General features: G+C 37.0%; 1 protein-coding gene across 3 annotated transcripts in view; it reads left to right on the top strand.

The window, feature by feature from the left end:
* The window catches only part of Grb14 (growth factor receptor bound protein 14), a 119612-nt gene extending 92311 nt beyond the window's left edge, over positions 1-27301 (top strand). For all 3 annotated transcript variants that reach the window (XM_048345316.1, XM_048345315.1, XM_048345317.1), the window contains 11 exons: positions 2739-2860; positions 5303-5377; positions 7830-7967; positions 10242-10352; positions 10546-10641; positions 17705-17785; positions 22751-22867; positions 22959-23031; positions 23170-23257; positions 25573-25666; positions 26922-27301. In XM_048345316.1, the coding sequence (XP_048201273.1) occupies positions 2739-2860; positions 5303-5377; positions 7830-7967; positions 10242-10352; positions 10546-10641; positions 17705-17785; positions 22751-22867; positions 22959-23031; positions 23170-23257; positions 25573-25666; positions 26922-27068 (1142 nt within the window). In that variant the 3' untranslated portion in view covers positions 27069-27301. The remainder of the gene's footprint in view (positions 1-2738; positions 2861-5302; positions 5378-7829; positions 7968-10241; positions 10353-10545; positions 10642-17704; positions 17786-22750; positions 22868-22958; positions 23032-23169; positions 23258-25572; positions 25667-26921) is intronic.
* The last annotated feature ends 494 nt before the right edge of the window (positions 27302-27795 follow it).

Raw genomic sequence — 27795 nt, forward strand, 5'->3', positions numbered from 1 at the left:
TTTCTTTAGGACCTTTTATCTTCCCATACTGAAACTCTGTAACAACTAAACAATAATTTTAAATTTCCTCTTTTCACTATGGTTCCTTGGTTCATCTGTGGTTCTTTATGAATTTTGGCCACTCTAGGTACCATATGTAAGGGGGATAGCATGTGTGTCTTATTTCACTTCGAATATATTTTCAAGACTCATGCAGGTTTTTCCTTATCCTTCGTCAGATCTTCATTCCTTTATAGTGCTGCCTATGCCACTGTGTGTTTACTCATCCCTCAGCAGCCATTGGGTGGTTTCTGATTTGACTCTTATGATATGATGTTACTGTGAACATTTGATGAACAAAGATCTTTCAATCTCTATTTTTATTTGCTTTGGCTGTGTGTCCAAAGTGGAATTGTTGTATCACATGGTAATCCTCAGTTTGCTATTCTGACGAGCCTCCTTCTTGAATTTGGTTTTCAATGAACTGTGCATGTGATGGTGGAGAGTATGCCAGTTAGGACTGAAGCATGGATAAAAGCATTTGTAGGCACAGATTTCACTTCAAGAAACCCGACAGATGTGATGGCAAAAGAGAGGAATGAATTCTTTTAGAGAGGGATAAAGGAGAGAGTAAAGCCAAGGACTATGCGTTAGGAAAGAGAGGCAGTGAAGAGAGCTAGTCAGTGAGACAGAAGAGGAACAATCAGAGTTAGGAACAGAGCTCTGAGTGTAGATGCACTTAACTCAAATTCATCCATATTCATTGGGTACGTTTCAAGAACTTACTTTCAGATGAGGAAGCTCCTATTTAAGTATGACATTTCTTTTAAGAGTTCAGGTATAGTAGGTCACAGATCACTACCGAGTGTTGAATTTCTAAGACACATATACTTTTCAAAAAAGTCCTACAAACACTAAAAAAGGTAGAAATTTTATATTTCTCAGTTGTCTGTTCTCCATTTCCTCTTTTGTATTGATAATTCTATGATCCATTTTTCTTTTTGAAAGATGACACACACACACACACACACACACACACACACACACACACACACACACCACGATGCAAGTTGCGTGCCAGTGGCTCTTGCATGCAATGCTTTGTTCTATGGAGGCTGAGATTGGAGGATTGTGCTTTGAAGGTAACCCAGGCAGGGAATTCTTTGAGACTCTTAATCTCCACTAAATACCAAAAAATCAAGAAGTGACTCTGTGGCTCATGTGGTATTTGAAAATGCTAAGGGACAAGTACCAGGTTCTGAGTTCAAGTTCTGTTACTTACATGCACACACACATGCGCACATACATACACACAACAGAAAAGAAAAGGAAAGCAAAGAAATATAGGGCTGAGCATGATGCTTTATGCCTATAATCTCAACTACTTGGGATGTGGAGATCAGGAAGATCTCATTTCAAGGCTAGCCTGAGCAAAAGTTAGGGAGTTCCCATCTCAATAAGCAAGTAAAGCATGGAGAGGGTCACACCTATAATCCCATAGGAAGCATAGGTAGGAGGATCATGGTTTGATGCTGGCTTAAACAAAACAAGAATCTATCTGAAAAATAACTAAAGCCTAAAATGACTGGAGGTATAGCTCAAGTGTTTGGTAGAGTACTTGGCTAGCAGATACAAGGCCCCATACTGTCTTCTCTATCACACACACAATATAAGAAGTAGGCACAATATATGTGGACATCTCAGATAGCTCTCAAATATTGTATCATCTGAGGAGTGACCAACAGTCAGACTCATAAATTCAATTTTACCCTTATCCTACTTGTTCACTATGGCCTACTTGAAATTTACCTTCATTACCCCATGTTTTAGTACTACAAGCTAATTTTCCCTGTTTTACCTCATGTTAGATTATGTCAGGGCCTTTTCATATGTGTTTGAATCCATCCATTTGGTGCTCATGGTTGTGGTACAGCGGTACTATGGGCTTTTCTAAAATATGTTCATTTTCCTAGCTACAGATAATTGGGTAGTTTCTAGTGTAGGTTTTACTGTGAGGAATACTATTGTTAATGACATAATCACTATTTAGATACAGTTTTTTTCATATTTTTGTTGTTTTCTCTATTTAAAGTTGTCATTGTTTAGTTTTTATTTTCTATTAAGAGTCTTCCAACCTTTTCAGCATTTACTGTTAATACAATATAGAGTTTCCATAACATTCACTTTGAAAGTGTCAAGTGCCTCAGAAATTGAGCTTCTTAAAAACCTCTGTCTACTTGCATTCAACTTTTCCATTTAAAGTACCTATTTGAATTTTTTCTTCAACTACCCAGATTATGTGCCTTAACTGCTTATTGAACCTGTCAAAATTCTTCCATCTCTTAATGAGGTGAATTGTTCAACTTTGGAACAAATATTTTAATTTTGGCACTGTGATGAGTTGCAGAAAGAATAGCTCTCATGTCACAGTTGTGAAAAGAATAGCTCTCATGTCTCAGTTCTGTTATCAAACTCATATTGTAATTTTCACAGCAATAACAAAAGATTGAGAGGTAGCAAAAATGATACAGATATGATACTTTTTTTCTTTTTGTATGGCTGCTAAAGTGTAAAATTAACATTACTAGTTCAGAATTGATATGAAATCTAATGAGTTGGGATATTTTAAGATCAAACTGAAATTTGCTATGCTTAATATAACGTGTGTCATCTGTTTTTTATACTTGTACGATTATATGGTTGTATAGTCTGTCTGTCAGTCAGACTGTCAGTATACTCACTATAAGTGTTCTTCACAGAAAGAGCAATAGAAGACCATGAGTTGGTGGTTGAAGTGGTATCCACCTGGGGAATGGGAGAGGAAAATAAGTTATACTTTAGAAAAAATTATGCCAAATATGAATTCTTCAAGAACCCAATGGTAAGTGAAATCCCCATGAACAGCTGTGGAAATTAAATGAATCCATTAGGTTTTATATGAAGAAGAAGATTAGTTAATAATAAAATACAATTTGATATGGTAGTATAGATAAGACTGCTACTCCATTAAAATTATGCACATGTTCTCATTTTAGCAATTATTAGTCAACATGATACTGAGATGTTCAAATACATACATGAAACCTTATCTTTTAGCCTTCGGAGCAAAATTTGAAGGAAGATGAATTTGACTAGTTTAAAAATATGGGAAAACTAGTGCTGCTTCCCTTGTCTTTTAGGAAAACAAAACAAAGCAAAATAATTGCACATTTTGGGGGGATTAGTTACTATAGGTTCTCATATATATTCCAAAATATTAGAGTTTCATTTCTCTAAAAAATTTAGAAAATTTAAGTAAGAAATGTTCTTAAGTAATTGGTGGTTATAGGGACTATTGTAGTTTAGCCAGAAATGTAAGATTGACATGAGTCTTTCATCTTTAAATTAATTTTATTTGCAGTGCAGTCGTTTCTAAGCTCAATAGAAATGGGATAAAAATCAGTACATTATATTGTAACTACTACCTTCATTATCAGTCTCTTTAAAAGAAAATAAATGTGTGTCACATCCTAATGAAGACTGGGTATCTAGAGTAGTCAGAATAGCCTCTGGGCTCATTACTTTAAATTGTTTTTGTCTCTGCAGCTGTAGCATATTTTTACATGAAGTTTTGGATAATTGGATTGAAATGATCCTTTATAAAATATATATGATACACACCATAATAGAATATTTTCAAACCCTGAAAGACCTCTTCCATTCTCTTTCATTTTAACTTATTAATAGAAACATAATGGGATGATCTTTGACAAAAGAAAATAAGAGCTCTAATAAAAATTAAATAGCATTAGATTTGAAGGGGAAAGTGTATTCTTGTTGTGAATCTTTATTAAGGCAAGAATTTAACTCATATTTAAAGAACTTTGATTTAGTTCTCCCTATTTTTGATTTATTGATTTTTTTTGTTTGTTTGTTTTTTGGCCAGTCCTGGGGATTGGCTGGACTCAGGGCCTGAGCACTGTCCCTGGCTTCTTTTTGCTCAAGGCTAGCACTCTGCCACTTGAGCCACAGCGCCCCCTCTGGACATTTTCTGTATATGTGGTGCTGGGGAATTGAACCCAGGGCCTCATGTATAGGAGGCAAGCACTCTTGCCACTAGGCCATATCCCCAGCCCGATTTATTGATTTTATATAAACAAGATTGGACATTCCTTTGGTAGACCCAGAGCAATGTTTTTCAACTTCAGGGTCATATGTAATATCTTAAGATATTTTGGGTTTCATACCATCAATCTTAAAGGTCCACTGCATGGCATATTGCTGAAAACTATATCATGCACAGAAAGACTGGACCAAAATGTTAGCATAATGGCTATTGAGAAACCCTATCATGAAAGAAATCTAGTAGCATATAATTTTCCAGACTTCTCTCGCTATGAGACTTACTTAATGGAGTCACAATTCTCATGAAGAACACAAATTCCAAGACCTACCCAGACTGACTGAATCAGAAAAGCCAAGACTAAGGCCTTGGGATTCATATATTAAGCAACTTCCTTGCCTGAATTGTGTGGTTGATCAAGTTTGTAGAAAGAGTAAGTGGGAAGGCCTAGACTTTTAGCAACACTACTGCATCCTGGCTCTTCTCTGTTCTGGGATGGGATCATAGGCATCATCACCTTTGCCTGTTACTTCTCTATGCCTTGACTATAAGATATTTAATAGTTTTGTAGTGCCTAGTTTTCAGGTCTTCAAGAAAGGATGTGGTACAAGCTCACTATCATCCTGCTGTCAGGATTTTATAATTGCAGGCACGAGCATCTCTGTGATGAGCATCATTAGGGAGTGTCTGCTAATCGTTGGGTTCACCTCTGCATGTACATGTTAAGAAAGAGTATGTGCATGGGTGGAATTCCACAGTGAAGCTCCTCTGAACCGTGATCTGACAAAAATGACAGGATGGAAATCAAGTCTTGTCTGGAGGAATTAGTGTTAGTGGAACAGAGATGAGGAAGCATGTAAATCAGCTCAAAATGCTTTATGCAAGTGTGTGGGAAGTGAGCTTGGTTTGGGAAGGGAAAGGGGAGGAGGAAGAATGGAGGGTGTGTGTGGTCTAGGGACATTATTTTCATACATGGACATGTCAAATGAATTCCTCCTTGTACAACTAATTGGTGAGAGTTTAAAAAATGTGGAAAAATCCTACAACAGCAATTCAGCATACCCAAGGATACAGTTCCAGGACTGGCATTATCTCAATCTCTTTCTATAAATTTTACACACACTGGTTTAGAGAATTTTGGCTTTAGAGTTCTGTGTCAGTTGTAACATAGCCTTTCTTAGATTGGGCTTGGGGATAACTTAACCTGTGTCTTTTTGTCAGTACTTTTTTCCAGAGCACATGGTGTCCTTTGCAACTGAAACCAATGGAGAAATATCGCCTCCACAGATTGTGCAGGTAAAAATGTTTTCACTAGACCATGTCAATCATAGTACCATGCATGGAAAACTCTGACATCATCCTTATTCAGTCATTCCTAGACTTTGAAATGATATGCCTTGAATGACTAATTTTTCTTGAAGGAGAAACCAAAAAGAAATTTTAAAAACTAAGTGAAAAAAGGTACCTACCAATATTCTTTTTCCCAGTTCTGGTTAGTTGGAAAAATCTTTTAAACATTTTTAAATGCTTCTTGTGAGAAGAAACTTGGCAAAATTTTCCTCTATTTTTTTATGTATCCTCTATCCTCTATGTAAAGATCAAGTAAGTATCTGAGGAAATCAAAATCCTAGTAAGATACTTAGTATTACATATTATAATGAACAACCTCAATCATTCGGGGTATAAAATACTTGGCAATTAAATGAATGGTGGAAAATAGAGAATATATCCATACTAACATTTACAGTAGGTGTGATAGAAAAACTTGCATACCATTTTAAGATACTTTTGGTAGAACCAAGAATACAACAAGTACTCCTAATACTAGTATATCTTATTCAAAACCTTAGCAGTGTGCCTCTTGGGCTTCTTTCTTCCAATCAGTTGTTTTAGATAGTCATTTTCTATGGCATTGCTGTTAAAAATAGGTAATTAATTTCTGTTCTTTTATTTCCAGCGTATTAGTAGTTTTGGTATCAGAAATGTAGTAGTTGATTTTTGCAGGTTGTAGGGTTCTGTGTACTGTGCTCCAGGCTTTCCTGTGCTCACTTGGGAACCTCTGGAATTTAATGAAGACTGCACTTATTATTTCTAATATAGCATGACTTTTATTATATGAGGTAGGCATATCTACCACTAATTTGTTTTCTATGGGCTTTCTAATAGAGTATGTTTTGTTTCTACTCTTCAGAATACTTGAGGTATATGACTAGTCCCAACAGAATTTCTTCCAGGCTCTTTCTGTGCTGCTGGGTTCCCCAGGGGCCTCCTCAGCATATTAGGGCAAATGACAACAGCCGGTGACTCCTGTTCTCAGTCTGGATGCTTCACCAGTGCTACACAGTGGGGGATAGAGAGTTTCCTTCTGCCTCCTTTCCAAACCTTCCTCTCCCAGAGTTATTAGTTAGACTGCTTTAATGTTAAATTAGAAAAACAAGAAAAATCTTAGTCTTTGGAATCAGATAGTCCTGCACATGCCCCTGACCTCTTCTCTCCACTGAGGCAATGTTTCCACTTTTTAAAAGGTTTCTTCTTTTTCTAGTGTGACCTTTATGACTCTCTTTAAAAAATTTAATTGGTTTGGTTTAATAACTTGGAAAGCACTCAAACTAAAAAAAATCTACTTGCCTGTTTTGCATGTCAATTAATTAATATCTGTGACTCATTAAATAAAAAAATTCAGTAATTTGCATTTAAAATAAATATCTATTACCAGTGCTTCCATGAATTATCCTTTAAGATATATTACATAGCTTTTACTAATAATTTATTTTAGTTTCAATTTTCCCATTTTTTTATTCATAGGGATTTCTATTTTCTTCTTTAATGGGACAACGTTGTATTTCCACTGTCTAAGTAAGGACCTTCAGCCCAGCCACTCACATATAACTATTTGTTTTCTGTCTCCTTTTCCTGAACAACTCCTGCCTACTGCCTCACTTATTACTGTGTAACACATTCTTCCAAATCTGAATGGCTTTAAATTACCTGTTCACATTTTGCCAAACATTTTGAGGATCAGGGATTTGGGATCCGTTTTCTGGGTGGATCATCTCTGAAGCACTTTGGACCACGGCTGCAGACTGAGGCCCCACTTCCAAACTAGTATTTTTAGTACAAGTACAACTTTCTTCCTGTCTTCACATACTGCCTCATTCTCCAAGCCATTAAGTTTCTCACCCATTGTGGTTCTCAAGTCAGTCACACATCTTATGTATCAACTAGCTTCCAAGAGTGAAGTCGTGGAAGTCATGAGTCAATGTCACTTCCTCTATCTTATATTGCTCAAACTGTGTTAGACTCACCCATATTTAAGGGAGTAGATAAACAGATTACCTCTCTTTATGGTCCAGAAGACCACATGGGGTAATAGATATTGTTGTAGTTGACATGACTCAACTTCTCACCTAACAGTTGAAGTCAGGATTATGGTTTTACTTACACTTTATAATAATGAAGTTGATGAAAAGTATCAGAATTTAACTCTATTGATGATGTCCAGCTTATCAACTAGATGTTTAGATAACTTATAATTTTGGTTTTCTGCTAAATATTGATCACTGCGAATGTAGAATTTGAACATATTTTCATTGTGAACTTATCTCAGGTTTTTGGAGTGACGTATTTTCTCTTGTATGTGCCATGTGATTTCTATAATTATAAAGGATAGTGACAGTGTTTGGCTTTTTATGTTTATATTTAATTGATTCAAAACTCATGATATCATTGTTACACCTTTATCTTCTAGATGTTTCTAAGTTCAAGCACATATCCTGAAATTCATGGCTTTTTACATGCAAAAGAACAAGGAAAGAAGTCCTGGAAAAAAATTTACTTCCTTTTAAGAAGATCTGGCTTATATTTTTCTACTAAAGGGACATCAAAGGTAACTTGAAGAATCTGTGGTTTCTGATGATATATCAACTATACATTAAAACAAGCATTTATTTGTTACATTGGTTATTATTTGATATCAAGAGTTGGTAATTATTATTGGATCAAAACCATTTACTATGATCTGTCTAAAACTATTTAGTTTTATTTCATTAAGGTTTCCATCTATGTTTGATGTAATCTGTATGCTTTTAATTATGTATGTAATAAGCAATATGTGTTGCTTATTTTTCTACATCTTGAATTCCCCCTTTTGTTCTTATCTGAGGCTGTAGATTTTGAGATTCACTGTAGTTTACATTTTTTCCTTCACCTTAAGACATACAACTAGAAATAGTCAAGATCAGATAGAAATACTCTAGAGGAATGAGTAGTGACCACTCCTGCAGGCCCTGGAGGTATGAGCATGAGAAACCTCTAAATACCCACCTTCCCATCTCCCTTCTTTGTAGGTGTGTGTGCATAGATTTTGCTAACCATGCCATCTGGGCCTTGTACTCAGTGTTATAAACCTTGATCCTTGTTCAGTACTAGAATAAAAATTAATCAGGAAAGAGATCAACATGATTCATATATTAGCCAGTGTTCGTTTTTTATTTTTTAATTTAATTGTCATGGTTATGTATAGAAGGGTAACAGTTCCATATGTAAGGTAGAGAGTACATTTCTTTTCAAACTTGTTACCCCCTCCCTTTTTTCCCACTTTCCCTACCCCCAACCCCCACCCCAAGTTGTACAGTTAATGTCCAACATATTTTCTTGTGCTTATTACTGTTGCATTGGTTTGCCCTTTGTCCTTTGTCTCTACATTTTGTTGTTCCCCTTCCCTAATTCACATAAAACTATATACAATGTTCCTTGAGCTATCTTTCATTGTTCTTTGAATGACCGAGTTATAAAGACTTCTGCAGTATCATTGGGAAGGAAGGAGTTTAGTCATCAACTTTAGAGAAAAACTCTTTCTGTTTGCAAACACTTTCTATCAAAGAAGAAAGCATTAATAGCGAATATCTTAATGACAATAAGACATTCCTTTTCTTCTGCATAGTTCCAAGAGCCCTAGGCTGAGTTTTAATTTTTTTTAAATTTTCTGCCTTATTCCCCAATTAAGGATAGCACTTATTAGGATAAATGCTTAAAGATAGGTAACATACAGAGAAAATTTTCAGTTGGAGTAGTCTCCTGCTAAATGACAAATTTCTTAGGGTTTGTGTGGGGTTGCTCAGGTTACCGAATATGTGTGTGTGTGTGTGTGCGTGCGCGTGTGTGGTGTGCTTGTACTGCTGCTAAATTTTAGTGCATGTGAGATCACTTGGGATCTTGTTAAAATGTAGATACTGACTGAGCAGGTCTGAGGTAGGGCCCTGAGACTTTGCATTTCTAAAAGGCTTCGGGGAGACCGAGACTCTCTGCTGGTGTGAGACCACAGTACTCATAGAAGGTCTTAGAGAACAAATGCATTTTGGCCACTTTTGATTATATATTCACCCTCAGAATTAAGCACTTCTCCAAGTTATTAACCTATCCTGGAAAAATGTGACCCAGTGATTTCCCATGGCCAGCTATAAATCTCATGGATTTCCCAGAGAAGAAATAGCTGCTCATGATCCCACTTTGCCTTGGAAATTAGACACTTTGTTCTGCCAGGTAATTTCCCCAAATTCCTTCATGGACACTTCCTTCTTTCTGTAGAACAAGACAATCACACAGCCAGCTCACTGTACTGCATCACACAGACCCCAAATCCAAGGGATATTTGTGGCTAAACATAGCAGGAGTCACCTGTTTTTCTTTTTCTTCCCAAACTGCTACAGAAACTCAAACTAACCTTCTGCCCTTGATGGAGCTACTATTTGAAACCTGGATAAAGAAAGCATTTGAAATACCCATTCTTTGCTATCTTTTCCTTCTTACATTTCTTGAAATGATAGTTAAAGAGAAAAAGAAGATTAAATTGAAAATTGGATATATGGTACCTATGCAGTTAAAGAATTTAAGTTATGAACAATTTGCCACTTACCATTTTATATGAATTAGTATGGGGTTTCTGGCTACTTTAGGATACAGGATCCTTTTTATCGTGTGTGTGTGTGTGTGTGTGTGTGTGTGTGTGTGTGTGTGACATTGCATGGAAAATTCTTTGTGGGATAGATAATTTTTGACCAAGATGTAAATAGCATAATGTAATAAAAATACAAAAAGGGGAAATGCCTATCCATTTCAATATATATATGCAAATATTTATGTTTTATTTTTATTATTTAAGGAACCACGGCACTTGCAGTTTTTTAGCGAATTTGGCACTAGTGATATCTATGTGTCAGTGGCTGGCAAAAAAAAACATGGAGCTCCGACTCACTATGGATTCTGCTTTAAGGTACAGGCTTAGTATTTTGATATGTGCATAAAGCAAGCCTCAGTCTTTTAGGTAAGCTTGAGTTTCTCTTCATTTCTTTGAAAAAGAGAGCTTTCTCTTATATATATATAGGAGAATTTTAGTGGCTTTTATTTCAACAGGTGTTACCTTCAAGATATGCATTAACGATAAACAATGTGCTGTGGCCTTCTAGCCTAACAAAGCAGGAGGGCCCCGAGACCTGAAAATGTTCTGTGCAGAAGAAGAGCAGACTAGGACGTGCTGGGTGACCGCCCTTAGATTGCTTAAGGTAATCCTGCTTAGATGGAGCCTAACTTTCTATTCAGTGTGGTGGGTACCAGGAGAGTTGGAAATCCTATTGTTGAACTCACTATCAATGGTGTATCTAGATGAAAAAGAAAAAAAAATAAACATGCCACTAAGTATGTATTGTGCATTGTTTCAACCTAAAAAAGCAAACATTTTCAGAGAAGACTGAATAACTAAGTCTGCATATCATTTGTGTGTGAAAGAAGGATTACAGTCGCTTACAAATTAACCCACCTGAGGTATGTTTTAAGCTGACCATTGTAGATATGTCTTTATTGCAATTGTTTAGTTTAAAATAAAGGTTTTATAAGTTGCTTTCTAGTTTAATAAATCAAATTATTGAAAAGAATACCTATGAATAGGTATTTTTTTAAAGTTCTGGTGATAGTCCTGGGGCTTGAACTCAGGGCCTGGGCAGTCCTGGGGCTTTTTGCTCAAGGCTAGCACTCTAACACTTGAGCCACAGCTCCACTTTTGGCTTTTTGCTGGTGAATTACAAATAAGAGTCCCAGAGACTTTCCTGCCTGGCTTGACTTTTAACTCAGATCTCAGCCTTTTGAGTAGCTACAATTACAGGTGTGAGACACCAGTGCCTGACAGTACACCTTTATTAAAAAAAAAATTGTATACCAGTGAGTTTAATAGTACCTTAATATAAAATTGACCAACCTTTCATTTAGAAAGCATTGAGATTGGTGAGATAGCTGGTAGTCACAATTGAGAAAAAAAAATGTGCAATGTAAAGAATATGTCTATCTCTATTGATGCCAAGATCAGCCATATATATCTGATTTACTGGTGTTCTTAAATCCTTGCACTAAAATGTGATGTTTCAGCATTTCCCCAAGTACTCTATAATTCATACCTGGAAGTTAAGATAACTTACCAATTTATAGAGTATATGCTATGCTATAGGTATATTATGTATAAGGTAAGAGGTAGATTCCTAGCAATGTATTACAATAACTTTTTTCGACATGTGGAAATGAAAATCAGAGAGAGTGGGGTCTTATTAGATACTTTAGGCTCCCCATTTCATTTTGGCTGATGTGGGATTTGTTAGTCTTGAAAAAGATCTTTCTGTTGGTGTACCATTAGATTCTGATTTTCCAGGTGTACAGTTTTCCTTCTGCTGTTGCCCTCTCTTTATTATTTTTTCAAACCACTTTTGTGATTTGTTTAATTTACTCTCATCCTTATCAAGGGAGACATCTCATTCAGATGAGCTACGCTGCTGGAATTAGAGGGAAGTTTTATCTTGCATTCTTAATTTTTTTATTTAATTTTATTATCTAAATAATTCTACAAAGGGCTTTCAGTTAAATATATCCATTTATACATATAATAGATCGCTATCAATTTCACCCCTTCCATCATTCTCCCTCCATCTATCCAACCCCATTGTGTATTATTTTAATTTTCAAAATTGATGTAAATTTTTATGTAGTATACAATTCAACAAACAGTATAAACAGTCCAGCAGCACCTACTACATTCACAGTGTTGTGCAACCACCTCAAAAACAGATTGAACACCCATAAATAGTACTCCCCCACTCTGGTCAATACTGCTCTTCATATAGCCTCTATGAATTTGCCTATTAATAATTCACATAAGTAGAATCATTTACTATGAAACCTGTATCTGATTTTTACTCAGCAAAGTACTTTTGACCCATCTGTATTTTATCTTTCTGTTATTTTTTGACTGGAATTTCAGCTAAGGGCTTTCCACTGCTCTACTTTCTTGCTTGCGTAGCACTAGTCCACTTCAGCCATACCTCAAGACTAGCTTTTTGCTGCGTACTTTGGAGATGAAATCCAGTATAGTATTCTCCCTGGGATGGACTCACATTACAATCCTCTGGATCTGAATATCTTGAATAGCACTCACTACAGGTGTGAGTCACCAGAACCCAAGACATATCATATCTTGTATCAGCTCTTCATTCTATTTTATGGCTGTATAAATATTCCATTCTGTGTATATATGCTTTGGATAAACAATTTATCCTTTCATTTATTGATAGACATTTAGGTTATTTCCATCTTTTGAATCATATCACTGAATATGTTTGCAGAAATAAGTTTTTGAACAGCAGTTTTGACAGGCATGAAGGGAACTAGAGTTGCTGGTTATATTATAATTCTGTGTTAAACTTTTTGAGGAATTGCCAAAATGTTTTCTCCAGTGGCAGAAATATTTTAACCTTCCTATTGGCAATACATGAATGCCACTTTTCCCATGTATTTGCCAAAACTTGTCATTTTCCTTTCTGAAATATTATAGTCAACTTATTGGGTGTAACATGGTGTTAAAAGAACAGTTTTGTGGGCTTTTTCCAGTGGTTTAAATCAAGGTTTGTGCTTATTTCTGAATTCCTGTTGGTGTTTTGGTGTGTAGCCACTTTTGGTTACATTATTACTACTTCTTTTTTTTTTTTTTTTGAGATAGTATCTCACTATGTAGTGCAGGCTGGCCTGACCTCTGAGAGTCCTGCCTCCACTTTTTAAGTGCTGGATTACAGGCACCAATGACCTCATCTGGCTACTTATATGTTATTTGCTTTCCACATTTTCCACTGTTAAAGTGACTAGCATGATCCTGGTTTTGGAAAAGTACAAAGGTTGAAACTCTCATGTTGTTGACTTGATGCTGATTGCCGTAGACATGTAGAAAAGAGGGAGGTAAGGGAACGATGGAGGAAAGGAAGGAGAGAAAATGAATTTCAAGAGACTTTTTGAAACCATCCAGTTGAAGGCTTATAAGACAGTTAGGGATATGGTGTAGAACCGCCAAAGTTACATGGTCCCCAGACCCATCCTAGGTCATCTTGATTTAGTGAGTTCCATGTATCTGTTTAATTAATAGAGCCTAGCGACCTTGTCCGACACCCTTCTGCCATCAGTGCTAGTAAGAAAATACCTGGATATTGCTGATTTTCTCTGGCATCCTGAGCTTTAGACCTCATGCTGGACTGGTAGAGGACATGCTCTCCAACTTGGCTGTTAGGTATTCCTCCCCCCTAACTTGAGCTTAGAGTTATCAATTGAATGCAGGTGTAGATATGACTTCTTTAAATCAGTGCTTCAGTAAATCTATGATGCCATTGAATGTATCAGGAAAAATAATTAATTATGTCTTACTATAAAGAAAAAAAATTCTAATAAAACCTTGGCATGCTGTTTTCTTAGCATTTATACTTTCTGTCTTATTTATTTATTTCTGTGGGTCCTGAGGCTTGAACTCAGGGCCTGGGTACTGCCCCTGAGCTCTTCTGCTCAAGACTCTACCACTTTGAGCTACAGCACCACTTGTGGTTTTCTGGTGGTTAACTGGGGATGAGTCTCACAGACTTTCCTGCCAGGCATACCTTGAACCATAATCATCAGTTCTCAGTCTCCTGAGTAGCTAGGATTATAGGCATGAGCCACCAGCTACATGCTTTTAAATTTTTGTAGAGCTTGAGATTGAATCCAGAGCTTAGTACATGTGAGGCAAGTGTCCTATCACTGAGTGATATCTTGAGTCCTTTATTTTAGGTTTACTTTAATTATTTTGTATGTATTCAGACATACATTTTATCATTTGCCACTTTTGATGTACACTTAGTGTGTATCTATGTGGGCATGTAGGTGTACATATTTATCATACCAATATATACAAGTGAAGTAAATTTCCCCAAAATGGAAGCAAGACTTGCAGTTTGTTAGTGGAGCTCCTTCCCACATCCCCCGCTGGCACAGCCAGACTCACTTGGGTTTAGAAATATCCCTGCCTTCCCCTTGTTTATCTTCCTGGATTGTCTAGCCTATTGTTTCCAGGACTTATTATTGTTCTTCCTGGGGAGGAACAGGGAGACTTCTTGTGTTGTTTGCTGGACCAGAACTTCCCTTCTGTTTTCCTGATGTCCTGTTATTAGATATTGAAATAACATCCCAAAAAGAATGTTGTCTCATGTTTTAAGTCTTCATTTTCCACATCAACACATAAATACACTCTTCATAGAGACCAGAGAGGAGACAGACAGTCTTTTTCCTCTCTGGAGAAATTGGACTTAAGTATAGAATTACAGAAACTCTGAGACTGAGAGAACAGGGGCTTTGTGTGTGCACAGTGTCTTAGTTAAGTATCATCTCTGCTCCTATCCTCCAGTTAGAACTCTGCCAGCCTTTATAGCAAATTTTTAGTCTCGTACATGCCTCTCTATAGGACAAGGAAATGTGAAGGTGACCCATACCCTCCCCTCGGCCAGAGTTAAATGCCCACCAAAGACCTCCAGCAGCACCGAGGCAACTGCCTAACACTGCAGGTATCAGTGACAATACATCTGTGAAGAAAACAGTCTTATTAGTATATAGCCAGCTTTTCAAGGCAGATAAATAAAAGGTGGCCAAACAGCATGTTTCTCATAGAAGTGTTGGTTTGAGGTTACTATCTATTCTTCAAAATGAACTTGTTTAGGACTCAAGCTCCTCTGTCATTTTATTTTTTCAGTTATTAAAGGCTTAAGGTTGATTTAAAATAAATTTCATTAAATCTTATTAATGTCAATCAAACATAAATTTTTTTTAAAGAAAGTATAACTTTTAGAACTTGGGAAATAATTGGATAAAGATGTTAGTACAGAGAATTTAAATGAATGTAGGTTGATAATCATGTTAAGAGCAAAAATCTTTTAAAAATGGTTCCTCTAGCCCCCCTAAGATTGTTTGCCTAATTACCAAATATATCCACTTTGCCAGGATTACATTTAAGGAAATGGAGAAACATCTCTTTTGGAATGTTTAAGTTGAACTCATCTTACTGGTAGGGTTTTATTCTATGGTGTTGACTCGCGGTCTTTGTTTTTAATAGGAACTTTTTTCTTTTTAATGTGAGGAGCCTACTTATTGTGAGCACCTGAAGCCTGGGCACAGGTGTGCAGACAGACTAGTTGTTACCAGCCCACGGTTGGCATAAGGAGAGGACACAGGGCCATGGCAGCTGACATATGCAGCAAGCAAACCACACAGGCAAACCCCACAAGGCCACATGAAAGCCAGCCTTTAAGAAAACAATTGGCTAAATCATGGTCCAAAGGGACAGGGTAGAGGCCTGCTTGATGCTTTCAGAGCCCAGGCCTAGTGACTCACACCTGTAATCCTAACTACTTAGGAGGCTGAGGTTCAATACTAGCTGCTGCAGAAAAGTTCATGAAATTCTTATCTCCAATTAACCAGTAAAAATGCCTGAAGTGGAGCCGTAGCTCAATAAGTAGACAGCCTTGAGCTCAAAAAAGATAAGGGAAAGCACCCAGGCTCCAAGTTCAACATCTAGTACTGCACAAAAAGAGAGAAAGATAGGGAGGGAGGGAGGGAGGGAGGAAGGAAGGAAGGAAGGAAGGAAGGAAGGAAGGAAGGAAGGAAGGAAGGAAGGAAGGAAGGAAGGAAGGAAGGAAAATATTCCAAGAAGTACTTCTGCAATTTCCCACAGTGACTTCTCCATTTCAAAGCATTCTTGTGGTTGAACTCTAATAGCTCCTTGAGACAAATATAGACTGGATATTCTCTTCCAGATGTGATAGACAAGAGATGATGAGATCCGATGTGGTGGAATTGATGGTAACATATTCCCCACGACTATTGTCCTTGTTCCCTATGCTTGCCTGCTCTATCCTCCCTTTATGGCCAGCCCTGCTTGCTGCCCAGAGCTATGCTGTGATGACGGCCAGTGACTGTCATCATGGCCAGTGACTGCTATGCAGTCACTGTCTGTCCCTTTGATTTCCTATTGTAGCAAAGTGACAGAAATCTAAAACGTATGCCTTCCAGATCCAGAAGGGGACACAGCTTTGCCAAATCAAACAATTGCAGTTCAATTCTATCTTCCCCCAATGGCTTCCAGAATCCTCACCTGGCTCTGCTAGCACTCCTCAGGACTCTTCCAAATCACCCTGATTGTCCACTGGTTTTGAAGTGTCCCTCATTTTGAAGCCAAATATGAATGCTGTAGGAATACCTAACACAAAGATGATACAGTGCTCAGTATTTTCCACCTACATTTACATTTTACCACCACATTTACAGATTTACCAGAGACAAAGTAACTCAGTCTATCATCAGAGCAACAATGACTTCAATCCAGCACTGCTTAGGATGTATGTGATGTTTTCCTATCATTTAGTGATGAAGCATGACGCCCTTCTCCCGTCTTATCTGTAGGCAGGGCACCCCTCCAAAGTAGTTGTAGGACAGATTGCTGGCAAGCACAGCGAATGGAAATGTCAGTACTGGAACTTTCTACTTAATACTCGTTTGCTGAACCTCAAGTTGTGGGTCTCGGAGAATAACTTTAGTGTGTGTGTGTGTGTGTGTGTGTGTGTGTGTGTGTGTGTGTATGTGTGTGTGTATGTGTATTATGGGGATTTGAACTTTGAGTTTCACAATTGCTGTGTAAGCTCTCAACTGCTTGTGCCATGCCTCTAGCACTTGCTACAGTGGTTATCTTTTGAGACAGGGTCTTGCTTTTTGCTTGAGGCCAGCCTGGACCATGACCTTCCTATTTATATGTACTTCCTGCCATAACAGGGAGAACTGGCATTTGCTCCCCCACACAACTTTTTCTGCTGAGATGCGGTTTTGTCAGTTCTTCTGCCTGGATGGGCCTATAACTGATATCCTCCTGTTCTCAGCTTCCCAAATAAGCTGCGATGACAATCATGTGATGTGTACCCAGCAATTCATTGAGATGAAGTCTCCTGAACTTTTTTCCTGGGCTGTCTTCTAACCATGATTTTCCTGATCCTGACTCCTGAGTACCTAAGATGACAGATATGAGCCACCAGCACCTGGCCATAATATTGTCTTTAAAAAATGTATCCTGGCAGAGCACTAGATGTTTTATCTTTTAAAAATTGGGATTGTTTATCCTATTTGTTTTAAAGCAATGCTCTAGCCCCTTTTTATATCAAGAATATATAATTTATGATAATGTTGACTTTCTCATAAATTATTGGTGTAGTACAAGTCTTGAGAGTGTATTTTTGTTTACTTATTCTACAGTATGGCATGCAGTTGTACCAGAATTACATGCTCCCATACCAAGGTAGAAGTGGCTGCAGTCCTCAGAGTATCTCACCTATGGTAAGGAAATCCTGTTTGGACTTGTATTTTATGTTTGCATCATATTATTTTAACATAGATTGTACTACAAATGTATGGTATATATCCTTTTGGTCAAGTAAAGTGACTCTGGTATGATTTTAATACAATGTGCTATTGAATTTTCTCTTGGGTTTTACATACGAGCCACCTAGGTGACAAAAATCACTGTAGTGTATTGGAAGCGTTTAATTGCAATCCATAGTATTCATTAGATGCTAAAGGTATTTTTAATAACTACTTAAAGACAATGAAAGAGAAATAAAGGTGCTAATGTATAAAAAATTTGTGATATTGTGGGCTATTATGACATCTGAAGATTAGATCTAAGTACATGCGTAGGATCTTTTTCATGACATTGCGGGTTGTGTTTTCTTAATTGTTGGTTTGGGTTGCAGGTTTATTGTAATGTGGAAACCTACTGAAACATGAGAATGAGTTAGAATTGCAGAAGCTGTAGAATGCCCATATGAGCTTGCTTGGGTTCTGGTTTTTTAACAGTGATTCTTTTTTTAAAAAGAGACTTCTAAAAAAGAGACTTCTTTCCAGTAAACCACAAAACTACAAGCCAAAATATAAGTCATGCATTATATTAACTATCACAGTGTTTCTCAGTTTATTTACTCTAATTTGGGTATTGAATTTTAAGACTCAATGCATATACATCTTTAAGACCTAATTTTACTTTCCTGTGCATTGACGCAAGAAATTTACTTTTGAACTTAAAGTTTATGTGCTGTTATTTTTGCGGCACTTTCTAATACTGAGTATATTAGAAATTCAGGTGTCTGTGCCTGTGTTGCAAATCAGTTAACGTGCATTTTTGAAACCTGGATTTCTACCCGAGTTGAAAATCTGCTCTTCATGGCTGTGACCAATGAAGACACATTTGTCCCCTACCTAATGCAGCAGATGAAGTGCTTCATTCTAGAAATGAGGCATGAAATAACATTGATTATGAAGCCCGATAGAAGATATGAAAGGAAAACTTCAATTTTTGTCATCATGTCCCTTTATCAAAAAATAACTTTGCATCATTTTAGCATAGGATTTCAAAACCTTAAGATAAGGAACTAAGGAAACCCAGGAAGTTTTATAAAAGCAGTAACTTTAAGGTGGACATTTTTATAGTTTGTCAGCTTACGCTTATCTTTCAATCCATATGTATATAAAAAGAATATTGAATTTTATTATCTTAATCCTTCTTAAATCCCTCCAAATTTCCTTTAGAGTCTAAAGTGATTAGATCCTGTTAATAGCAGAAAGTATTTGGAGACAATTATCATTTAGTTCTTTCAGTTATTATGAACCAGTACTTTGCATTTGCCTCCCTGTTGTTGAATGAAAGTATGATATTCGTTCCTTCTTCACTGAATGTGGTCCTTCTGGCAGTGAACTTGTGTCTGAGAGTTTGATCAGTGTGGTTTGACTCAACATTATAGAAAACAACTTACTCTCTGAGTGAGTACCCCTGGAAATTGGGATGGAGGAGGAAGTTCAGTGAGTCACAAGAAAAGAACAGATACTCTGATCATGTATCCAAGGAAGGATGCACTCTTCTAAGCTTTCCAATATATGCATTTGAAAAAGGAAAGGAGTTCTCATGCTATAGTGAACATGGTACCTACCTATCATCCCACAGTAGAGTCACCCTGTCCATCTCCAAATTGAGAAGCACCTGTGGACATTTTACATTTGATTCCTTTTTTTAAGGCAAAGAAGTAATTCATTTAGAGGATTCTATTGATGTAATCCTGGCTAGAGTGAGGAGTTCAGGAAAAATATACTCAAGTTGTTTTTTTTTGTTGTTGTTTTTGTTTTAAATTCTTTCCTTTTGACCCTAGGCTGGATATTCTAAGATACTGCAGTTTCTCCCCTGTCCCTTTCACTGTGCTTCATGGAAAAAACACAGATAAGACAGAGCAAGTCGGGTACAGCTTTTATCATAGGCTATTTGTGTGACTGTCGTCCAGTCACTTAGTCCTGCCATGTAAGATAAAGATAAAATGGATCTCTGGGACCCATTTCATCTCTGTAAGAGGCAGTTAAAAGAACAATAGCTATGGAGCGGCTGTGTCTTTTGCTAATGGCAGAGCTGCCAGGTTGCCTTCGATGCTTCAAATAGGAAAGTGTGGCTACTGGATGCCATCCAGGTGGAGCAGCATTTTGCATACTTGTTTCTGTTACAGTGGTGGACCTGATTTCAGAATTCCTGACCTCTTCTTTCTTGAAAACTCTTCTATGCCACTATGACTGTGGGATATCTTCTTAGGGCCTATCCTCTTCATCCCTTAAAAAGAAAGAACTAAAAAGAATAGCAAAATACTTGACAAATACAACTAATGCTCAATGTTAGCAACATTACATTCCTGGGTGAAAAAAAAATCACACTGGAAATGACCTTGTCCATTTCATTACACACCGAAGGTACACTATGAATGTTTTATCCACCCCATGCCATTCAGTGGAAAGCATTTGCTATATTTCTGTGATTTCCCTTGGTGTAGTTAATGCAGCAAATGAAATGGCTTCCTACTTGTCTGATAGTATCCCTCCCTCCAGCTGCCTTACTGTAGGAAGCTGTGTGATCTCATTTCTATATTCTGGTCTGCTGTATTCCATAGGTAAAAATAAAAAATAAAAATTGATGATGTATTTATTTTTCTTTCCCTAATAGTATTTTTTATGTTATTAAGGAGTTGAGATAGCAGAAGCCATCTTGGCTTGTAAGGGCAGAGATACTATAACCATCATACTATCATTAGGACAAAGACTACTCTGAGGTTTGGGTAGGAGGTGGATGCTTTTATTAATGTTGGTAAAGCACAAATCTCCTTGCCTGGCCCACAACCCAGCATGAGGGATCATGGGTGAGAAGAGGACAGAAGCAGTGACATCTAATAGAAATTACAGAGCCAGCATCTGTCTGGAAAGAGTAGCTCTCAGTTAGAAAGGCTCCTGTAACAAATGAGAGACTGTGTGCTGGATCTCGAGAAATCTAGTTGAATCTAGAAAAGCCATAATAAGATTAGGAGATACTATCACATAGTTTGAGGAAACAGTAACAAATGCTGATCAAGTGAGATGTGGGATTCTATGGTAAAGGAACCCTTCATTTTTCTGGTGAAATAGTGAAGTCTCATTGAAATCAGTTTGACCAAGCAAAGATAGATAGTGGTATAAAACAAAAGTCTTCTAATGTAACTTGGCTCATTCTTTTACCATTATAATTTCCCATTGTTCTATTGATTAGTAGAGAACAATATGAATTATTTTCCTTTTTTTTTGGCAGAGTTTTAAGTTTCTTCATATTGTATAAAATGAGTGAAAGGTTTTCTCTTTTCTTTTTGTAGGCCTGGGGATGGAAACTGGGACCTTGGGCATTCTAGGAAATTGCTCTAAAAGATTAAAAAATTGTTGTTTTGTTTTTGTTCTTTTGTTTTTGGTGGATGAGGATATTTAAACTCAGGGCCTGGTGTTCTCATCTGGATTTTTGCTCAAGGCTGATGCTCTACCACTTAACCTATGCCTCTAGTTCTTTCTGCTTAATGGGTAATAGGAGTCTCATGGATTTGTTTGCCTGGCTGGCTTCAAACCACAGTCCTCTGATCTCAGCCTCCCGACTAGATAGAATTAAAGAGGTAAGCCATCAGTGCCTAGCTCTTGGCTTTTTGACCTGCAACAAAGTAGGGAAGTCATTAGCCAAAAGACTGTCCTTATTTGAAAATGTCTTCAATTTCATGTCACATCCTTTGTCATGAAGGCTTAGTACTTCGACTTCCATTTGGCTGTGTAGGTCCTCACAAGGTGAGAACAGGTGCCAGGTGCCAGTGGCTCAGGTTTGTAATCCTAGCTACTCAGGAGGCTGAGATAAGAGGATCACAGTTTGAAGACAACCTGGGCAGAAAAGTCTGTGACACGCTAATCTCCAATTAACAACTAAAAAGCCAGAAGTAGAGGTATGGCTCATGTGATCGGGAGCCAGCCTTGCACAGAAAACACTAAGGCAGAGTGCTCAGGCTCTAAGTATAAACCCAGCACAGGCACAGAAAAAAATAACACGAGACTATGTTCTCATATTAAATAACAGAAATGTCAGTATTGTAAATTTTTCAAATTTTTATTCCATTCCGTTTTCTAAATAAGATGAAAGTCGATATGCTAACCTTAAGAAAAACTTATTTTAGTTTGCTCCGTTACAAGACATTGAATAATCTTTCTAAAGAGATATGTGCTGATGTAAATTACAGCTTATATGTTCATGATTTGTGTAAAATATTTTTATATGTAAATGGATTTGATATTTAATTGGTAATTAAGGTATATGAAATATTAGTAGAGAGAGGAGTTCAGGACTCATGTTTTAACCAAAAATTGCTATTCTTTGGTATTACTTTATTATCTGTAAATAATTATACAAAGATGTTGGTATTTAACAAAGCAGTTTGTGAATGCAATGCATTGGGATCAATGACACATCTTTCAATATTCTCAACCCCCTTCAACCTACCTCTTCTCTTTTCTTAATTTTGTAGTATATACAATGGTTTTTGAACTTCATGCCTACCATTTCCTCCTTTTGTTTGTCTACCTCTCTCTTCTTAGACAACTCCCTCCCCTCTTGCAGGTAGCCATTTCCTGGTGGTTATTTTGTTAATTACAGTTTTGCCATCTTACCAAAAAATGAAAATAAAAAGAAGACTCTTGGAAGAGAAAGATACACTCGCTTTTAATGTTTTTCACCTTTTCATTCAGTACTTATATCACTTATCTGAATAAATATGAACCTATTTCACTAAAATATTTTATAGCACCATTTTATCTCACATATGCATTTTTAACTTCTGAATCTTCCGACAGCCTCTTTGGGACTAGGAAACTCACTGAGAGATCACATTAAAATGTATTTTCTTGGTTCAAATGTTTTGTCTTTATTTTTTTTTCCAGAGAAGTATCTCAGAGAATTCCCTGGTAGCAATGGACTTCTCAGGTCAGAAAAGCAGAGTTATAGAAAATCCCACTGAAGCCCTTTCAGTTGCAGTTGAGGAAGGACTTGCGTGGAGGGTACTGGTAGTTTCAAAGTCTTCTAAATTGTTGATGGTTTTAGTTTGCTTCACCCCAGAAGTTAACATCTGTTCTCTTCTTCTTTGCTCAGAAAAAAGGATGCTTGCGCCTGGGTAGTCACGGCAGCCCCACAGCCTCCTCACACAGCTCTGCCACCAGCATGGGTATGTTCCTTCTCTGCCATTGTCACAGAGCAGTAGATGGATGTGCTTGAGATGTGGTCGCGCAGGTGGAAGGCAGAATGTGGCAAAGAGTTTGCGTCCAATAAACTTTCTTGTTCCTCCTGCATTTTATTTCTTCAGCGATTCATCGGTCCCAGCCATGGTTTCACCACAGAATCTCTAGGGATGAAGCTCAGAGACTGATTACTCAGCAAGGGCCAGTGGATGGGTAAGTCTGATGATTCTGGTTATGGCTGGCAGATACTTGGATGTATCCTACAAACAATTGTTCAACACACATTAAGAGAAAAGTCTATGAGAGTCTTACCTCCAATCAACCAGCCAAAAGCCAGAAATAAAGTTGTGGCTCAAGAAGGAGAACACTAAGCACCCAACCCCCGAGTTAACCCCAGTATGAGTACAAAGAAAGCAGTAACAACCAAAAACCATTTGTCGGGCTGGGGATATAGCCTAGTGGCAAGAGTGCCTGCCTCGGATACACGAGGCCCTAGGTTCGATTCCCCAGCACCACATATACAGAAAACGGCCAGAAGCGGCGCTGTGGCTCAAGTGGCAGAGTGCTAGCCTTGAGTGGGAAGAAGCCAGGGACAGTGCTCAGGCCCTGAGTCCAAGGCCCAGGACTGGCCAAAAAAAACAAAAACAAAAACAAAAACAAAAAAACCATTTGTCCTCTCTACCCCTAGCAAAGCAGAAGTGCTTTGGATGTATAGAGATGGTTTTCATTGTATTCATCCCACAGTACCAGTGTATGCTTGGTGTGTTTGTATAAAGGAATATATAACAGGATAGGATTGTTTCTTACTAATCAGAACTATACTCATTCAGTATCAATTCCAGCATCTCAGACATTCATGTATGATAGATAAGATAAACCTGTTTTGGGTCATCAGCATGTTGATTAGAACATATAGTTAATATAATTCCAAAATATTCTCCCCATTATGACATTATCTTATATATTTTACTTTTGGGAGTATGATGCAAAATATATTAACTAAATAGCATTTTCTCTTACATTTTGAATGTCTGGTAACTTTTTTTGTCTTTATAAAGCCCTGTCTCCCTTTCTATAAATTTTAATAGCATAAAATAATATACGTCTACAGAAAGAATACTTGGTGTTGATTCTTGTCTGTTCTTTTTTTATATAAAATGGGGTGCTATGGGTCACCTAAGAGAAGAATAAGATGTATTAAGAACGATGTGTGATCTAAAGGCATTTCTTCAGAAATGACTCAGGGTCTCAGCTTTTTTGGGGAAGCTATATTGGAGACTGGGTGAGAAATAGAACCAGGTTGACAGGAACTTTTTTGTCTTCAAGGGTGGCTTAAGAGGATCCCAAGGTTTTCACAGACCATTTAAAACTAACATTTAGAATGATTAATAGCAGGTCAGCATATACCGGACTCTCAAGAAAAGACTGAGCTTCTCTGCATAGAGCACAATCTTTTTGGATACAGATTTAAACAAGTGGTAAAATTATGATCTGAGGAGTCTAAGAAAAGAATAAATCACAGAGAAGTATGTCAGTGTTCTAGACTGCTATCATTCCCTTTAATTCTGAGCTCAGTACTTTTAAACAGAGTGAAATTATTGTACAAAGAAGACTTATCTGTGGGTTTAAATGCCACCCCCCCCCTTTGGAAAGATGTAATGGCAAAAATGGTCCACCAGGTGGCAGTGGTGATCCACTTGCACAGGGAATGAGTACCACAGTTTAATTTACCACTGAAACGCCCTTTGTCCCAACTCTCAGTGATGTAATGCTGGAATTTCACACAGAACATTTATATAATAGGTTCATCAGACATTTGTGGTGCCTCAAGTTTGGCTCTTTCTTTGCTCAGGCACAGTAAGATTAGTATTGGAGTCACTAGTGGAGACCATTTACACAATGTGTTGGCCAATAATTAATACAAAACTGATTTTACCCTGCATTGCCAGTAAATAAGAATCCAAGCCTGGCAGCCTTATTCCTTAGGCCATTAGGCCATGGCTTGTTTTTATAGGCTTACATTAGAGAGACCTTTCTGCTGCTTTCTTTGGAGTTAAAGTGCACACTGTTAGGGTGTTTCTTTTACCTAAAATATTTCACTGTAGCATTTAATATAGAAGTTTAAGATCGCTTTTAGAGCATATACCCCAAAGTTAAAATAAATGTATAATAATGTCTTCTTCTTTGTGATAAAGCTACAAGGAAATACCCGCATCACAGTGGGAAATGAATCAAGCAGTAGTTACTGATGCCTTCAAAATACAGTCTTGGTTATTGTGAGAAAACAATGTGACAAATGGGCTGTACAGTGAGTCTATTAATATTGCGGTATGTGATGACAGTTTTAGAACATAAAATTATGTAAAAACATATTGTTTACTAAGTTGGAAAGTATTTTCCACTGAGTAAACAGTAGAAAAGTGCATGTCTACATTTCTGAGTACATTTCTTGGATTTGTTACATACGTATTTCTTTGAAATCCATGAGTAAACATAGAAACATATTGACCTTCTTTCTTTCTCTTCAGAGTTTTCTTGGTGCGGGATAGTCAGAGTAACCCAAAAACTTTCGTACTGTCAATGAGTCATGGACAAAAAGTAAAGCACTTTCAAATTATACCAGTAAGTAATTTGTGATTTCACATTTGTACATTAGAGATGATCTTAATGCATACGCTTTTGGAAACTTTAGTTTTCTTTTGTTCCTTTTATTAAATATAATTTTGGAGTTTGTGCTTTGACTAGAGTTAAGTTTGGCAGAAATGGTTTTATGAGCCTGAATTAATATAAGAAATACAGGAATTGTAAAAATTAAATTTTCCTTTTTCCATGAAATATGATTTAGTAATATTGTATAGACCCATGCCACCTATTGTTCAAAGGCCACTGAAGAATCTTTCTCCCAAATTCTACTAACCATTTTTTTAAAAATGTTAACTTACAGCCCTTTCCCCTCTCTTCTCTCAAAAACATTTATTTGTTGTTCCTCTTTGGGGTTGGGTTGTTTTTAATCATTATGGATAGAATTTAAGTAATATGGAACCAACAGGCATTTATATTATTCTTAGAACACATAGGAATTTCTGTGGCACATCTTGCCGTGGGACTTCTGACATCTATCTTTTATGTGATGTATATACTGGAACCAGGTAGCATAGAAAAATAAAATCCACAGCTATTTTCAGGAAGTTGTTATTCAAGATTGCTAAGTTTTTGTGCATCCTTTTGAATTGTTTCCTTTCGAAATTATCTAAATTCTATACAAACTGTTTTCCTCTTTTCTTCATGTGGTCCATATCCCCAGCAAGTATGAATTGTTTCATGTCAGCAGACTTCACTCCCAAAATAAAAGACAACAGATATTGCATTAGCATAAAGTATGATCGCTTCAGGATCAATTTTCTGATAGAAATTATGTGAATGTTCATCTTTAATATTCTAAGTGAGGTATATTTAGAAAGGGACAACATTTAGAAAGGGAAATTAAATTTTGTAAATGGGAGCATTTGAACCTGCAATTTACTTTTGCATGAAATAGTACAGATTTGTCAATGTTCATTGATTGAAAATATTTGTCCTATGTGAACTGAGCAGAACACTGAGAGAACTTGAAATAGAGATAACAGAGCTGCATTGCTTAACCTGAAAAAACAAGTCACATGACAAAGAGAAGTGGATATACCATAATATTGTTGTCATTGTCTCTAGTTTTATGAACTCACAAATTTTAGCATAGAAAAAGACACAGTATTCTACAGTTGAATATGGTTGCCAGGGGCTGGTAATATGGCCTAGTGGCAAGAGTGCTTGCCTTGAATATGGTTGCCCTTTTTGGTGATTTGCTCTTTAAGATATTTTGTTGCCTTTCTTCCCGCAGGTAGAAGATGATGGTGCCCTGTTCCACACGCTTGATGACGGCCACACTAGGTTCACAGATCTCATCCAGCTGGTGGAATTCTATCAGCTCAACAAGGGTGTTCTTCCTTGCAAGTTGAAACACTATTGTTCTAGGATTGCTCTTTAGCCAAACCAGAAGTGACTTAAACTAATGAAGAAAAATGACTCAAGGAGGAAAGTAATAGTAATTAAGGAAGAGAGAGACATAAAAAAGAGTGAAAATGTTGCAGTGACAAAAAATTATTCACCTGCAAGTTATGATACATACGTTTGTCCATTGCAAATAAGCAAAGACTTGGATTGATAGTACATTCATCATTGAAAATTTATTCATTACAATTAAACCTAAGGGAAAAATGATGTGGTGTGTTTTGTGTGATTCTAACGTTATTATACATATATGCATTCCTTAGTTCCTATTCACTAAAGCACATTATGAGTCTCAAACACAAAATATGAAAAAAAAAATTGGGGGTTCAGGCACTGGGTATGTTGACACATGCCTGTAATCCCAGCACTCGATAGGCAGAGACAGTAGGAGCCCATTCAAGGCTAGCTTGGATTACACAAAAAACCAAGCGCCAGAGATGTTGCTTAGTGATGAAGCATGTGCCTAGAAGAGGACTGGCGTTTCTCAGGATTCCATCCTCTGTACCCAAAAAAAGTAGAAATAAAAAAAACTTTGAGGCTTAAGAAGGATCTTTTGCAAAACAAGCGAATCTTACTACTTTTCCAAATGATAAAAGTTTGAGTTATCAATTATTAACCTGAAACTCATTAATAAAATGAAAAGCTACTCTGAATTTCATATTTTCATAATCATAATAAATCCTATCTTTGAAGTAGCAGGTTAA

Source organism: Perognathus longimembris, chromosome 4 (assembly GCF_023159225.1).
Source record: "Perognathus longimembris pacificus isolate PPM17 chromosome 4, ASM2315922v1, whole genome shotgun sequence".
Classification (NCBI taxonomy): Eukaryota; Metazoa; Chordata; class Mammalia; order Rodentia; family Heteromyidae; genus Perognathus; species Perognathus longimembris.